We start from the raw sequence: 16,895 nt of genomic DNA on the forward strand, positions 1-16,895 counted from the left end.
TAATTCCAACACCATTAAGTGATTCAGAGAAATACTATAAACTATGATCATAGACCACATGTAAATGACACTGTAAAAAAAAAAAAAAAATCACTCTATAAGTAAAGGAAGTTCTGTTTGCTTTTCAGTGTTACCTAACATACTTAACAGCAAATGAGAGCTGTTTGTTTCAGCCACTGTTCCATGATACTTGTAAGATTGTTCCACTTGCTAATGGAATTCTAAATGATGCTTCTTAACTATATAAATACAACAGCTTGTAAAGGATACTGTGTATTCCTACTTTTTTTGTTCTTCAACTCATTTTTTTCCTAAGAATTACGTCAGAATTAGAACAATAGCTTAATGAAGGTTTTCTCAAATAGCAGACCAGAGCAGGGAGAAAGCAGCAAAAATGCAATTGCCCTCCATGATTCATTGATGGGGGGGGGGGGGGGGGGGTTACCTTCCAAAGCCCAAGGTCTCCCATATTCTAACAGCTTCTTTGAGTTGGATTATAGCAAACAGGTAGCTGCAGAGAATATTTTGCCAGCTTGATGAACCTATGGAAAAAGAAAACAAACTACCCTGCCTCTTTACTCTAGCCCCTATCAAAAGGGAATCTCACTGAATCAACCCACAGTCTGGCATCTCAATCTGACAGCATCACAAGTATTTTAAGTAAATCAAGAACAGGTATCACTCAAAAGCCATCCCTCAAATGGTTAAAACTTCTGACAGTGTCTGTATTGTCTTGGCACACAGACCAAGTAGCACAGACTAGCTCTTCTACACCTACCTCAGGGGTTGTTCCCTCTGAAGAGGGCTGTGCCAGTTGTTGCAGAGCAATTGTTCTGTTTCTCCAGTGGTAGTGCTGGTGCCCCAAGATATAAAACTTTTTTTCCTTTTTTTCCCCATGACTCGAAGTACTCCAGATGGCAAAAGGGTAGCATTTACTGGAGGCTACAGGTGAAAGTTATACGTAGCCTGAAGCATAGCACGGGGGCATATGCAGGGCAGTGCCACAGGACAGTCTTAAGTGCACTTTTGTTCAAAGCACAGTTTCAGTGGACTCTGGAACAAATCAGCGATTTCCAGAGCCTCCTACCTCTTTTATAGGGCAATGGTGACTTGCTCCAGAAAGAAGCAAGCAGTAAACTAATTCACTTGCAATGATGCAGATTAGGGCCCAGGAACAAAGGATGAGAACCCAAACAGACATGTCTACATACTTTTGTTTAAGAACAAGTAATGATGTTGGGCATAGAATTAGAGGATTTGACTTCATTAAACACAAAAAGCCTAAGTACTTTCATTTGCATTAAAGTTTATCTAATGTCTTTTAAAGAGATCTTCTGCTTCTGCTCATGCTTTGGAAATTCCACTGACCATTAATTGGATGTGCTCATGGATACAAGATTAAATTAAACTAATATTTTAGAGTGTTTCTTCCATTGTTTAAACATATATCAGATTTAATGAGTATTCAAAATTAACATTGTATATTAAAGCTATTCAGTGTTTAAACAATAAAAGAATTCTTTTAATTCTTATACTAAAGCTGATACAGGGATTTCCAAATTTTGTGACCTCAGATACTGGAAACATCATAAATATTTCAAAAAGTAAAATGATTGCAAGTACAAAGACAATGCCCACTGTTAGTCCGATAGATTTACAGCACGGATCACTTAGGAACATGTCATCAGACATAAAACGACTTTCCTATGCCACAAGCAGCTACAAACTGTTTCCATCTCACTTTTAGATGTATGGAAAAGGAACAAGAAGTATGTTTGCTCCAGCTTTAAATTTTCAGTAGTCTCTCAGTCACAATAACTAAAACCAGAGAACATATTTTCCATTTATTTTGGCAAAATTCATTAAATGCAATGGGATTGAGAATGTGTAATTTGAGTAAACTCAGGCTGGATTTGAAGCTCTGTTCAAACAGTTTTACTTTATTCTGTGACAGGCGAGCTCTGTAGCACTAGCAGTTGCATTGATTATGCATTTCTGAGATGCTATTTTTCAGGGGAGAGGAACATTAAAATTTAACATCCTTCTTTGTTCCTTTCTCCACAAGACCACACACAATCTTCCTGATTTTTTTACACAAGTAATACAACTAGAAAAAACTCTCTTTTATAGTAGAAAAGGATAATGATGCTTTCCTAGCTCAGTGTGTTATTACCGTTGAGATTTCTCTGACAAACAGTAGTCACTGGACTGTCTGATGAATAATGTGTGCATCCAAAACAAGCCTAAAGAAAGTGCTTTTGTACTTTCCTAAAATTAAATATAAAAACCGAGAACTCTCTTGCAGTTCTTTTAATGTAAGCCAAAGAGAAGTCTTCAAGAGTGGAAAACCATAATTCAAGAAGCTGCTTTTATGTTGTAAGTTAAATCATCAGGCAGACTAATTCAATTACTCACTGTTTACTCTAAGACTATTTCTCTTACTGGACAAGCTATAAAACTAAGTGGCTAAAATATAAGAAGGCAGACATTTCTAATTCTTAAACATTTTAAACAACTACTCTGATTGAAGAGCAGTGCTGCCAGTAAGTAATAAATTTATGAACAAATCAATTAGTTTCGCTGAATTTCCTACAGAATTGTTTGGGTTTCCCCCCTTCCCCACTCCCTCTTCCCCCAACAGTTAAACTTTGAATTCATTCCTATAACTAAATAGCCATGAGATGGTCTTTCCAAAGATGACCATTACATTATTTTTGAACATATGTACACATGCAATGTATACTTGGAGAAAATGATGGTTAGAAGTAATCATAAAGTTTTGAGGTAGTACACATATTATCATTAACAGGAATTATTATATTTCTTTCCCCCTCCCCACTTGATGCAAGGAGAGGGAAACAAAAAAAGCTTGACAGTCCTATAAGCTCTTTTTGTTTTAACCCAAAATCATGACATAGTTCTACTGCTTCATTTTATTGTTTGACTGAAGACTTCTCATGGCCAATCCTAGAAAGAATACCAAGCAGGTTTCACTTGATTATTTTTCTAGTTTGTAGCATGTAAATTAAAACATAGCAGTAATGTGTCTGCCTTTCAAGTTGGAATTGATTATGAAAAAAAAGTCTTATAAGCATGACTTAGAATGATGTACATTCATTTCTTCAATCACCAACTGTCATAGACCACTGAAAAAGAACTGGTTGAGCAAGGAATTCTCACTATCTCAATAAGTTCTGCCATCATTGGGCCATTTAATAATCATATTAGGAAACAATCTTTGAGCAAATCAGAATGTCTGATGGCATTTAATATTAGACTACGTCTGCCCAGCTGTTCCCTGGTCTTCTGTAGCAGTCTGGCAATGTTTGCCTGTAGCATCTCAGGAGTTATTGATCTCGTCTAGAATCAGTAAGATTATTTGTTGATCCCTCTTGAATATAAATGGAAATAAAAGCAACTATGGAGAGAAAAGACTGAGCACAATCTGACTGATGTTTGCAAGAGATACCCTACAAGCTGCAAATGCTGATGAGAAGGCCTGAGTTATTCACAACTTTTGCATAATAAAAGGAAAAAGATTGGAATTCTCTGTACATTATGAATTGTGTTTTTAAGAACAAGTTGGGAAAACAGCATCTTTTAAGAAATGTCATTGTGAGCTGCTGACTTCGTTTTGCAGCTGTTGGTTTGAAGAAAACAAAAAAAGATTTTTAAAGAAAAATGGAAGAGAATGAATTTCACAGCATTTTCTTATCACACAAGGATCCTGAGGATCCACTGGACTATAAAATTATCTAGCCATGCTTGCAAAAATTAAGGACAACATGCCCCCCAAGGAAAAAATCACAACTTTAAACCACAAGCAGAACTGAACCAGCTTCCAAAAACAACTAATGTCGTTATCTTATTTAGCCTATAAAAGTAGATGACAGCCTGAGGGCTGAAGAAAACAAACCAGACACATTCAGTTCTTCAGATTAATGGTTACAGAGTCATTTGGTAGTTCAATGTATCTGATTCTTGAAATGCAACAGAATTGGCCCATGATGCCAGAAGGAAGTTTGTTTTTTGTTAACTGAAGATTGACTCTGCTTCAGTCACACTGCTGCTGAAATGGTCTTCCGGGTTTACTTCAAAGTTTCGCCAGTTTACATGTGGTTGTTTTTGGTTTTTTTATTGCAGTAAGCTGAATTATGAGAATCCCTGCTTTGTACCACCTAAGCAATTACTAGTTGAAGAGATTATCAAAGTCAGGTGGCTGAACAAGCAACCAATGTTTGAGTGGAGAACATCACAGATGTATAAACATAAACATAAAAACCAAGTTCTTCAGAATATCTTCACTACCTCTTGACCTCTTACATCTTGTGTATTAATAGAAAATTGATTAGTAAAATGATAGCAAGACACTAATAAAACAAGGGGGAATGGTTTTAAGCTTGAGGAGGGAAGGTTTAGATTGGATGTCAGGGAGAAGTTCTTCACAGAGAGAGTAGAACAGACTGTCAGAGAGGTTGTGGATGCTCTGCCCCTGGAAATGTTCAAGACCAGGTTGGATAGGGCAACCTGATCTAGTACCAGATCTGGAGGTTGGTGGCCCTGCCTGTGCAGGAGGATTGAAACTTGATGATTCTTGGGGTCCCTTCCAATCCAAGCCATTTTATGATTCTATGAAGACTAACCAGATAACACCTATGGAAATACAAAACTAAAATATTTATTTATTTACTTATTTACTTCTAATGTAAGTAGTGAGCTAAGGAACTTAAATCTGCCGTTTAAGTATATTCTACAGCATTTTTCATCGAGGAAAGCAACACTGGCACTAATATTGTTCCTCTCTTTAATTCTTCACGTCTTCACTGAAGCGATTTTGTTCATCCTCTTCTCAGTTTTTGGCTTGAGAAAGGTTTGCAAATTGCCCATTTCTGCGTATTTTATATATTATATTTATTAATTTGAGGAATCATGATAGCTCCTTTCAGGGGTGATCACCTGCCAAATACCAAAATTCCCTTCTGGCATCAATTGCACTGGAATGGCTCAGGATTTTTCATATGAACATCTTTTCCAAGTTACTACTCAGTCATTTGCACCTAGGGCGCAAATACAGTCTGTGTATGGCAGAGAAAAGCTTTTGGCACAGAAGAGACAGGAACTAGGTTCATTTTTCAACCACAGAATTTATCAATGTTACTAAATGGTTGCATTTTTCACAAACACGTGGCACACAAATAGCAGAGGATTCCTGCATGTGGATTTTCTAAAAGTAAAAACCCCTCCTTAGTTTTCCATACAAATGTTTCAGATTTCTGTTTGAAAAGCATGATCTTGACAAAAACAAACAAACAGCCCAAAGCCAGACCAATTAGCACTTCCCATAAATTGATCCCAAGTTTACGCCAACAAGCATAAAGCCAACAAGCCTTGCTTATACCTATTTCAGATCACTGGGCAAGATGTATTGCTAAATCCAAAGGAGGCTAAAAGTATATCTGTCTTCTGTAGCAAATATGCCATTATTTGTACCTATTGTTGGAGGCAAAAAGAACATGCAAAAATAACAATAACATCTACTTTGATGTGAGGCATTCAATTTTCTCAATGATCTTCAGTTAACTTGAAAGACTTCCATGTGCCAGAGAATGTGGTGTTTTGTAATGAATCTCTAATCTGATTATTCAAATAGCCAATTTCATAGAATGGTAGAATCCTTAGAGTTGGAAGGGATCTTTAAAGGCCATCTAGTCTAACTCCTCTGCAATGAACAGGGATACACACAGCTAGATCATGCATTACTATTTCAACCATTGAATAGTCATCCCATCATATCCATATCTTTCCAATTTGGAGAGAAGGATGGACCTGAATGGTACTTCTAGTACCTGAAGGGGGCCTACAGGAAAGCTAAGGAGGGACTTTTTAGAAGGGCATTAGAGACGGGACAAGGGGAAATGGTTTTAAACTGGAAGAGGGTAGATTTAGACTGGATGGTCAAATAGGAATTTGATTTCTTCTCTCTCTTCCTGGAGTGTGGTGCATACTAGAACATCTTCCCAGAATCTCTCAACAAATGCCATGACATCCTAAGGTAAATGTAAGTCTTCTACTGCAAAGAACTGTTTCTTTTCTTAAAGTTCAGCAAGAATAGGAAGTACGACAATAGTTTCTCCCCAGGATAGTTGCAGTTTTCAGAAGTACTCTTCACGTGCAATATTGTCAGACCAAAGGAAAAAGCATCTTTTCTCAGAAGACCTCTCCAATGTATAACTGTATTCTTTGGTCCAAATCCCATGATCTCATGTAAAAAGACTAAAGCTGTAATTAATACTGATCCATTTCACTCATTTCTCTCACTCTCTTTTTTTTTTCTCTTTTTTTGGAGGAACATTTCCCAATTATACAATACGCTTCAATTTCTTTAATATAAGTAATTTAACTTTTCAACAAAAAGATACAAAAGTAAAAGGATTAATTGAGAAAGTCAAATTTGGAAATCTGATGGGACACTTAATATTTCCTAGAAACATCTGCTACTTATACTTATATCTTCACTGAGCTAATAAGGAGAGGATCCCTACTTAACTCCAAAGTTAAAGAAAAGTAGCCTCCAGATCAGTCAGTCAGTGGAGGTAGAACACAAAATGTGATCTTAGATACTCATGTTATTATTAATAATAAGAAAAATATATAATAATAATAGCTACACTTTCTGAAATACAGAGATGAAGAATTGAAGAGTTAATGCATGTCCAGAAGAAAACGAAGATGCACAGTACTTTTTTTTGGGGGGGTGGAGGGAGGGGTGGAATCAGTTAAATGATTCAGTACAATTTCTTATTCATTACTTTTGAGCCATCTAACTGAACTTTTATAATACATTCAGAGGGAGAATGAAATTTTCCATATTTCTGACATAGCCTAGATTAAAAGAGGGCCTCTATTGCCCCTGTCAGCATCAGCTGAGATACTTCAATGTTGCTTTCATTTGCAGAAATAAGACAGATTTTTGGTTGTAAGCTTATGTACAGTCATGATTCTTTAAATAAAGATAGTATATTTGCAACAGTGCTAAAACTGCTTGCAACTAGCTCCACGGAGTCAGTATTGTATTTAACCATATGTTGTAAGTTTTCTTAATTTTTCTTAAGGTTTTTGTTTTTTTTTTTTAGTTTCTTAAGTTTTCAGAGCAGGACAATCCTACTAACTCTTCAGACAATATGATTTTATTCTTCTTTTACTTAGCTTTATTATTAAAATTGCATTTGGTGTTGCAAAATGACAGAACCGAATACTGAGATAAGTGAAAGACAAATATCTGCGAATTTCTTTGCAGATACATGGTCTGTGGACAGACTGTTAATAGCATATCACACAAGCAATTCCTCCTCTGGATCTATCTAAAACTGCTACTCAAAAGGAAAGCATCCATGCTATTACTACCCCCAGACGTGCCCCTCTCCCAACTGTTCTGCAGAACTGCAAACAAGTGAAACTGCAGGAATTGGTTGAGTGCCAAGACCTCAGAACAAACAAACCAGCTCACTGTCACTTCTATTTAATAGCATAGCTCAGGTGTTCATGTCAACCACAACAGCTGTTACTATCAGATATTATTTAGCTCTCATTATCATCCATCCTCCCGTTTAACAGTTTACTACCTTTGGCATCCAGCTATGGTAAGTCTGGAAGTAAGCAGGAATTTTTGTTTAAATCAGTGAAATGAGCAATAAAGTGTTTGTTTACTTATTTCTGAAGACATTAAATGAACGCAAAGACTTTTCAAATAAGTCTGTCATTAGGCAAACCAAGTTGTTTTCTTTTTTCCAAAAGAACTCTCCAGGCACACAACATACTTTTTTGGTTGTGCAAAAGAAAATTCATTAAATGTAATAAAGAATAAATATACAGGTCAGTTCTAAACTCATGTTTTTCAGACCCGAATCAGGGCCCCATGGTTTCTTTCTCTTCCTGGTAGAGGTTTACAAATGGCAGCTGAAACAGGTTTTTCAACACAGCTGCGTTGCCCTTCCTGCCCTGGATATCATTGCTATAACAGCTCAAAGAAAAATGTATTTATGTTGAAATTCAGCAGTTAACAATTTACTGAATTGATGTGAGTTGCCACTGTTTTCACTTTACATCAGTACAGTATGTGAAAGTGTTTATTATAATGCACAAAAATTGTTGTTGATGATAGTAGATTGCTCGCCAGATGAATAGATTGCAGAGCTTCCACAAGGCTTCATTTGGATAGGCTTTCCCCGTCAAAGTATGCATATGCAGGGAGAGAAGGAACATAAGTATGAAAGTGAAAAGGAGCATCTCTGTTACAGTTCTTTGAAACGTCCTCAGCATTTTGTCTGCAGCTATCTAGAGAGGTAGGGTTGCATAGAGCAGCTAAGCAAGTAGCATTGGGAAAAAGGGGAGAGAATATCAGGAATGAGGAAGCTTTCAGAGTCTAGGGAACCTATTAAATTGAGATGGGTTTATAATCAATAGTCATGGTTATTAATAGCAGGAACTTGAGACAGAAATGGAAGATTGAGGAGCAGTCAGCTTGGAACAACAGAAGAGTAGTCTAAGAGGACAAAGTCTTAGGAGATCATCTGCAAAATACAAGCCCATAGGCATTCTGATGTAGCAAGCAAAGAAAGAGATCAGTATTAGGACTATTATTATTAAAGGTGATGAAGGGACTGAAATACTAATGGAGATTATAGACAGTAAGAGAGTGTAGACAGCTAACGGTCACTTTAAATCCTCCTTTGTCCACAAGCAGACCGTTAAGTACTTCATCAGAGCAGATATAAACCACATTTCTATGCAATGTAATGATGACTTATTGCAGAAACTCAGAGGCTATAAAACAAAGAGAAGCTTTTGACTTAGTTTGACATTCTGCTAACTGGTGCTTCACACAAAAACAATTCACCAACCTGTTATAAACAAAAGGTTTACTTTTGTACTGCTCAAGTTTTGCAAGAGAAAAATCTGTTTGCACTAGGAATCGTTCTTGAAGATATTCTTAAAAAAGTAACCCTAATGCACCATTCCAACATTGGGATTGAACTAGATGACATCCTGTGGTCCCTTTCGAGCTGAATGACTCCAGGATTCTATAATATATGGAAATTTAAAAGAAAATTATAGTGAAAACAAATCACCAAGATCATTTCAGAGTACTAAAAATGTGACACCACTGAAATATTGAAATTCATACTGATGCATCACTTATAGTAGTAGCAGATGGATGGGAAGTAGCAAATATAACCAAATCTTAAAACAACACTGAAGAAAACTACATGCAATAGAAGTCTTTTACTTTCTACTAAACAGGGAGTTATACTGTCAGTCTGTGAAGAGCAAGAACAGTGGCATTCACAATGAAGTGATCAAACTGAAACACACTATGCCTGGTGGTTTGAATGGCATCAGAAATTGAGTTTCCACAACATAAGAGGAAAAGTCCTCTTGTTAATTAGTGTCAAGTGAAAGGAATCAGAACATAAAACATGGTAAATTCTCATACTGGTGACATAAGATCCTCAAGGGATCTATACTAGAACTTACATTATCTGATTGGAAGAAACAGATACCTTTGTACAGGTGAAAAACTTAATCCTCCTGCTACTAAGACTGGTAAATCATGAATTATATGTTGTTGGTGGTGGGTTTTTTTGTTTTGTTTTTTGTTTTCTGTTTTTGTTTTTAAAGGAATTTAAATATTCTCCATGAAGTGATCCATCTATAAATGAAGGAGACCCAGATAAAAACAGTTACAATTAAATGGTGTAGAGTGTCTAAACATTATATTAAGTCAGCAACTTTTGTGGCCAGCCTGACAAAAGCAGCTCTGAATCAAAAGAATCTATATCCTATCCTGCCAGAGTAGTTAAAAATCTGTCACATTTCTACTTCATGTCACGGAGAGAAATGGCAATATAAACATCAAGTTCATCAATATCAACTTTATTTTATCTTCCTCCAGTGAAGACAACTGTCTTTACTCCCAGAAAAGAGGATATATTATGCAGGAAGAACAGCTGCTGAATCCAAAATATTTTATTTTATTTTTTTTTAAAAAACGTTCCAAACAATTAGTCATCCCATTCAGAAAACAAAAAATCTTCAAAGGAATCTGGGAATTTACCAGCTGGATCTAAAACTCCTATGTTCCTTATTCATTTTAGAGCACGGTGGATTTACTTAAGTAGTTAGGATTTACAGACTGTTACGAAACATACAATATGTTGCAGCTTTGGATCATTACCCATGGGAATGTAATTTAGAAGTACAAACAATAATTATTTCTGTCACTTCTTCTAATGAAACATAGACTTCTTTAATTAAGATATTCATAAGTGAGTTTTAAGTAGTTAAATGAGCTTTTAACTGAGAAAGTTTAATTCACTGAATAACCTATACGCAAGTGCTTCCATTCCCTTATGAATGCCCACTGACATAATAGATTAAAGAATGATATGGGAGCAACCAGACTCTGGCAACATCAGTCCCTGCTGTGCCTGTCAGCAGCACCAGTGGAGGACTGACCCAACAACATGGGAAACTACACACTGTTGGATGGTTTGTCTGCCATCAGAGTAGCTGCACCCAGTGCTTCCCACATGCAGTCTCAGTATCTTAGACTTCAGAGTCAAATTGAGAAGTCTCTCCACATCTGATAAAGACAGGATTTTTAAGAGATACGTGAAGAAGCACACTGAGTTACTCTAAGTCACTATGACAAGTATTATTTAGGAGCATCATTTTGCCTGAGATAGGAGATTTCTATCAGAGTAAAGAAAAACACTTACTGGCTTGGACAGTGTCTTTCCCAGACTGCAAGGGCTCAGGACTCTCCCTAATCATAGCTATCATCTTTGTGTTTTGCTTTTGTTAATTACTGGAATCATTATTATAATAGGCATTATCATCCCTTACATTCCATTGCAAAATGTTCCACTTAATAATGCATTATGTGAAATAACTTCTTTTGTTCTAAATGCTTCCTCATTTCAATTGTTAAGTACTTTTATTTGAATTTCACTGCTGCTATAAATCCAGACCCAGAGATGATAGTAAAACTACCTTGTAAAAGTGAAAGAATAGTTGAGAAGAAATGACTATTAGGAGTTACTTAGGAGAAACAATATGCACTTATTGAAAATGAGATTGCACATTAACAGACACAAGATATAAACCATCAACACACAAATGAAATCAATAGCACTGATGACAAATGGCTCAGGCATTTCTTGGCAGACAGTTGACATTTTATTTAAAGGTTCACACGCAGTCCTCCACCAACTCTTGTCTGCCAAGAAAAATGCTCTGTTTCTGTCACAACCAGTTAATTAAAACACAGTGGAAAGGCTCCCATCGTGAGGAAGCTGGAGCTTGCCATCAGGCCTCCCGTCAGCCTCCTCTTCTCTGGGGGAACAAATCAGGGGACCTCAGCTATAGGTCTTGGCCCCCAGACCCTTCACCATCTTTGCTGCCCTTCTTTGCATGCTAATATTTTTACGTCTTTCTTACACTGCGCTGCTCAAGCTCTTTCCTCTGCTGTCTACATGAGTCAGACATCATCCTTGAACTTCTGCTCATACAAGGGGCTTCTCATAGTGAGAGAGAGAAGAATATCTCATCACAGATACCTCACAATAAAGAGACTGTGGTTAGAGCTCTCCAGGAAGGGGGCTGATTATAATGTTCTGGTAAGTTTTTGGTTACTCCTTAGCAGCTGCAGAGTTCACTTTATGAAATTCTCTCAGTAGAGCTGGAAATACTTCATCATCTTTCCTTTATTCTTCCTTGCTTTGACTAATCTAAGTAAATGTGTTTTTTTTCTAGGTTTTTTCTTTTTTAATCAGTGTGTCTTTAGAAAAAGCTTCCTTCACAGAATCATAGAATCTTTTGAGCTGGAAGAACTTTCAATTCTGCAAACACCCTTAGGTATGCTTATTTCTGGTTGCCAAGTTATTGTACAAGAACAAATGATTTCCCTCAAAAGCCAGAGAAGTAACATTAAGTAAAACAATGTTTAGTAAAGGCAAAGAAGTCAGCTACTAACTACCTCTCACTGTTCTTTTTTTTCTTTTTCCATTAAGAGTGAATTTGAAATGAGTCTAAGTGCACTTTTTTCTCAGCAAATTTTAAAAGCTAACATATAAACAATTGCATATTTTAAAATATCAGTGTGTTTTCAGTATCATCTAAATCCAGAATAGGATCATGAGAAACAAATAGTAAGCTTTTTTAGGCAATATTGTCAGCAAAAAAATTGTCTCCTCATAACTACTTTGTCTTAATTACAAACCCAACAGTACCTGCTAAGATAACTTTTATCATTATTTTAAACTTTATGGTGTATAGATTGTTGTTTTCTTTTTTTCTTATTTAATTTAATATTATTTAATGTAATGAGCTCAAAATACATATTTGCCTAATATGTGAGAATTTTGCAGATGACCGAAAATTCTACATCTTTAGGCTCTTGTTGCCAATAATTGATTCTTTGTAGGGAGCCCACTTCAGCAGGGGTGTCGGACTCAGTGATCTCTCAAGACTCCTTCCAACTCCTGCAACTCTCTGATTCTGTGATTTGGATTTAATGAAATCCCAAGATAAATTCAACTTACAGATAAAGAGTTTTAACTCATGATAATCCTGCAGTAAAACATTAGTATAATCCACAGACAAGGAACAAGAAGCTATGCTAGTAAGATTAAAGACTTGTTTAAATGCCAAACTAAAATTTTTAAATATTACAATTCCTGTCACTTAGTATAACCTTCACTAAATATGTTACAGAAATAACTGTAAAAAAGTGCTTCTTAATCTTCTCTAGAAACCATGTAAGTGTTGTCACAAGACCTATAAAACTATTTATAAGAATACAATAGAAATTAATGGGATATTAATGCTTTAAAGACTTTCACATGTAAGTATACATAAGCATAGAGTTATCTTCTCTTTCTTAACATGTCTTTTCCTTGAGAGTCAATGCTTCCAGCTTCAGAAAAGCCAGTAGCTTTGTCAGAGGTGTAGTTGATATGAGCTAAAGAACATGCTCCTAAATGATTTCTGAAACAGATACACAACGTGCCAAATCTACCACTTCCACAGCATAGTGGCATAGAGTGGCAATCCATAATTACACCCTTCAACACTGGGCTTCAACTCGAATAGGACATAGAAGGTCCTATTCAACTCCTGGTCCCTTCAACTCAAAGGGACGTAGGATGGTTTCAACTGAGGAAAAACATAAACACACAGAGTAAGAGCTTAAAAACTTTAATACAAATTAACAGTGATAGAAGCAGTAAGAGCCACTGGCCAGGCCTTTACCATATAAGTCATATTTTCAAAGGTTTAAATAAATTTAATTCTGATAAATAAAACAGGTTGCTAACCTGAAAGTTAGCTATCTATCAAGATGATGACATTTGAAATAAACCACGTGAAAATATCTTACCTCTTCTCCTGAAAGGTAATAAGCTGAAAGTAGTCCACCAACAAAACGGATGTTCACTTCGAATACTGAAATTTCTGCATTCTGGTAAAATAAACAGACATAGAATTATTCCTTGATACTTTTTGGTATGAAAGATTCTCTGTACTGCAATTACAAGTTCTGATTATATTTACATAAAGTGGTTATTCTAGCTACAGTAGAAAAAGAATTCTTTTATTTTTTAAGTACATACACATGCATTGAATCAGAACAGCAGGAGGAAAATCACAAAATACATAGGGAAAACCAACGTTATAACTTACAGCATTTTAGAGTGCTTCCTTCTCCAATAAAATATCACCTCAATTATTCTCATACAGCTTATCTTTTCCTCTTTTCCACTTAGATATGAGTCACTGTATAAATCCAAATATGTGAGTACTTCCAGTGACTACAGGCAATTCAGAACTCACATACAAAATATTCTCTCAGATCATTCGTCCCACACTACCTCACCTCTCACCATCTTGTTTCAGACATCATATGAGAAGTTCTTGGTCAGAATATTTTTATCAAGAATATTTCTACCTCATTCTAAATGCAGATTATTCTAAAGTGGGACTTGTAGGTAATGTGAAAATGAGTTAATTATATGTAATCGTGGCATCAACTCACTAGGAAGGAGATAATCTTTCACTGTGATAAATACAGATCTTATCAAGCTGGCCTGGTCTTTACCAATTACACAAACTGCCTTTGTTGTTTCTCAGCAGTAGAGATTCAGCCATTAAATCACTTGAAAAGCAGATGCTTGTTTGTCTTTTAAAATATAAATTTAAAGGAAGATTCTCATTCTTATGATCACTACCTTATCCAATTCTTGACCAAATAAATTCTAGTTCTATATCAGTGTACAACATACAATGGGTTGTGAGAATAAGGGTAGTATGGTTATGTTGTGGTTAGACTTGATGATCTTGAAAGTCTTTTCCAACCTGAGCAATTCTATGATTTGATCCATCAAAGAGACATTTAGTTGAAAAACTAGTCTAGTGAAGCGTCTTCATTTCAGCTTTTGAATGTAATTCTACTTCTTATATTTTTTGCACCTCTGTAGAAAACTGGCACTGTCCTTCTAAGCTTTCAGGTTCAAAAATAAGGCATTTGACGTTCATGTGTTTCTTTTACTTCTCTCCAGTTATTTTTCTGTTTCTATAGCTGTATTCAGTAGAAATCAATGCATGGTTGAGCTGCAATATTTCCTTCTTGCTTGTAGGCTTTCTTCTCATTTATCTAGTTATTTTCTCCATTTTAAATGTTCAGATGTCAATCTAAACAGGAGGGAAGAATTTGCCTCCTATTTCTATGGATTTGAAACTCTAGCAGACTACCTTAGCAGATGAAAACAGCACTGTTACTTATTAGAAATATTTCTTCAGTTTTCAGTATGTATGGTACTTTGTTTAAGTAAAGGTATCTAAGCACATTACAAAGGGTTGTTCATTGTTCATCAGTTGTTAAGCTACAGACTTCAGAAAACACTCATTGACATGCTATGATGTTTGTTCACTTATCCTTAAGTATATAGCTTCTTCTTTAAAATCGCCTGTGCAGCTCCTCCTTTAAAAACTGAGAATATATTTTAATTAATAGAATCCCTCTGATTTATATATAATTCATATTGTGTATGTATGCACACACACACACGTTGTTCATTTTTTTATGCACACAAGTAAAATTCAAATAATCAAAGTCACATAGCTCTACCTATAGAGAGCACACAGCGTACATCACGTGTTGAGACTGCCAACTGAGGAGGTTTTTCTAGTGTACAAGACTGGTCAGAAGAGGTTTTTTTCCTTGTTTATCTATCTTAAAGGTTCTAAAGCTCTGCAGATTCTCCTCTTTTACTCCTTTCACAATATTTGTCTACTTACACTCTTTGGACTTAATTTGTAGTACAAAAATTTAACTGATATTTCCGCTTCGAAGTATTCACTCTGTGTCAGTGAATCCAGCAAGATGTAGAATGAAACACTTTTAAACAAGCATTCAGTTCAGCTTTAACTAGTGCAAAATTTCTACGCACTTTTTTTTTTTTAATCTTATCAAAGTACATTGGGGATATAAATACAAAAATATTTAAATCTCCTAGAAATCTGAACTAACTAGTACAGCTGTTCAGCTACTAAACCAGCTACCCATGTAAGAGCATAAGTTAGGATGTTTATGTTAATGAAATCCAGTGCAGACAATAGCTTGTAGAGAGCTGGTCTGACTTTAAAAAGGCTGTTCAGAATACACGATGATTAAAGGTGTAGCAGGGACAGCTTTTCCTTGGAACTTGAGCTACCCTTATCCCTTCAAGAAACTCCTACAATTTGTATTTTACTTGAGAGACTGCTTCAGAAATTAATGTTCTTTCCATTACAATCCTGAGATTCAACACAGGCAAAAAACTTTTCTTTGATGTGGGAAAGTTGAAGCTGTAAAGAGGCAGATATTAGACAAGGGAATGAGTTCATGAGATATCTCAGATTGTTCCATTTCCTACAAGAACTGAATGAAATTAATGTTTGATTTGTTCCAAGTAAATTAAGTGACACATGAGCTGAGTATTTTGTCTCCAGAACCCTACATTCTACCTTTCTGCATGCAATGGCCATTTAAGTCAGAATTATTGTGATCTTTCAAGGAACACAAAGGCCCGTTAGGAAAAGGTTAGTATATACATATTGACATCTGCTTCTAGAATTCAGATATAGACAAAAAGAACACTTTCAAGTAATCCTTGTATAACCTAAGTTGGAAGGGATCATGGATCATGAAGTCCAGCTCCCAACTCCACCCAGGATCACCCAAAATTCAAGCCCTGCATCTGAGATCACTGTTCAAGTGCTTATTGATCTCCAGCAGCTTGGGGCCATGACAAATACCCCAGGGAGTCTCTGCCATGCCTAACCACCCTCTCAGTGGAGAAACTTTCCTAATATCCAGACTGAACTTCCCGTGACAAAACAATGTGAATAAAGATTTTACTATTGAACTTCAAAGATTAACTGCACTGTAATCTTCATGTTTGCTGAAGTGTTGATCTTACAAGACATTTCTTGAAACTAATCATTCTTTTAATGTTAGCAGTTTTCCAATACTTCACTTGCACACATCCTTGACCCTTTGTCAAAATCCTCACGTGAAACCCTTATACAAGATGCTGAAGCAGACATAATGAATGAAATGGAAAGGAAAGGAAGATTTGAAAGCTGTTATGTTTCATAAGGTAGTTACTCTTAAACTCATTATACCAGGCTAGTAGTATAAAATCTGGAAATCACAGAGATTACTGTAATTTGCAAAATGGTTAGAGGTTGTGTAATTTCATATCAAAGAAACACTTATCTCTAAATGAAATGCTCACATGAAGAAGTAGCCTATTGAGAAAATTGAACTTTTCTGAATTTTACTGCTATCTCAACTT

General features: G+C 35.8%; 1 protein-coding gene across 2 annotated transcripts in view; it reads right to left on the reverse strand.

Moving 5' to 3' along the window:
- The window catches only part of MAN1A1 (mannosidase alpha class 1A member 1), a 136,422-nt gene that overhangs the window by 67,373 nt on the left and 52,154 nt on the right, over positions 1–16,895 (reverse strand). For both annotated transcript variants that reach the window (XM_052680413.1, XM_052680500.1), the window contains exon 4: positions 13,439–13,519. In XM_052680413.1, the coding sequence (XP_052536373.1) occupies positions 13,439–13,519 (81 nt within the window). The remainder of the gene's footprint in view (positions 1–13,438; positions 13,520–16,895) is intronic.

This window comes from Tympanuchus pallidicinctus, unplaced genomic scaffold (genome assembly GCF_026119805.1).
Source record: "Tympanuchus pallidicinctus isolate F22 unplaced genomic scaffold, pur_lepc_1.0 scaffold1, whole genome shotgun sequence".
Classification (NCBI taxonomy): Eukaryota; Metazoa; Chordata; class Aves; order Galliformes; family Phasianidae; genus Tympanuchus; species Tympanuchus pallidicinctus.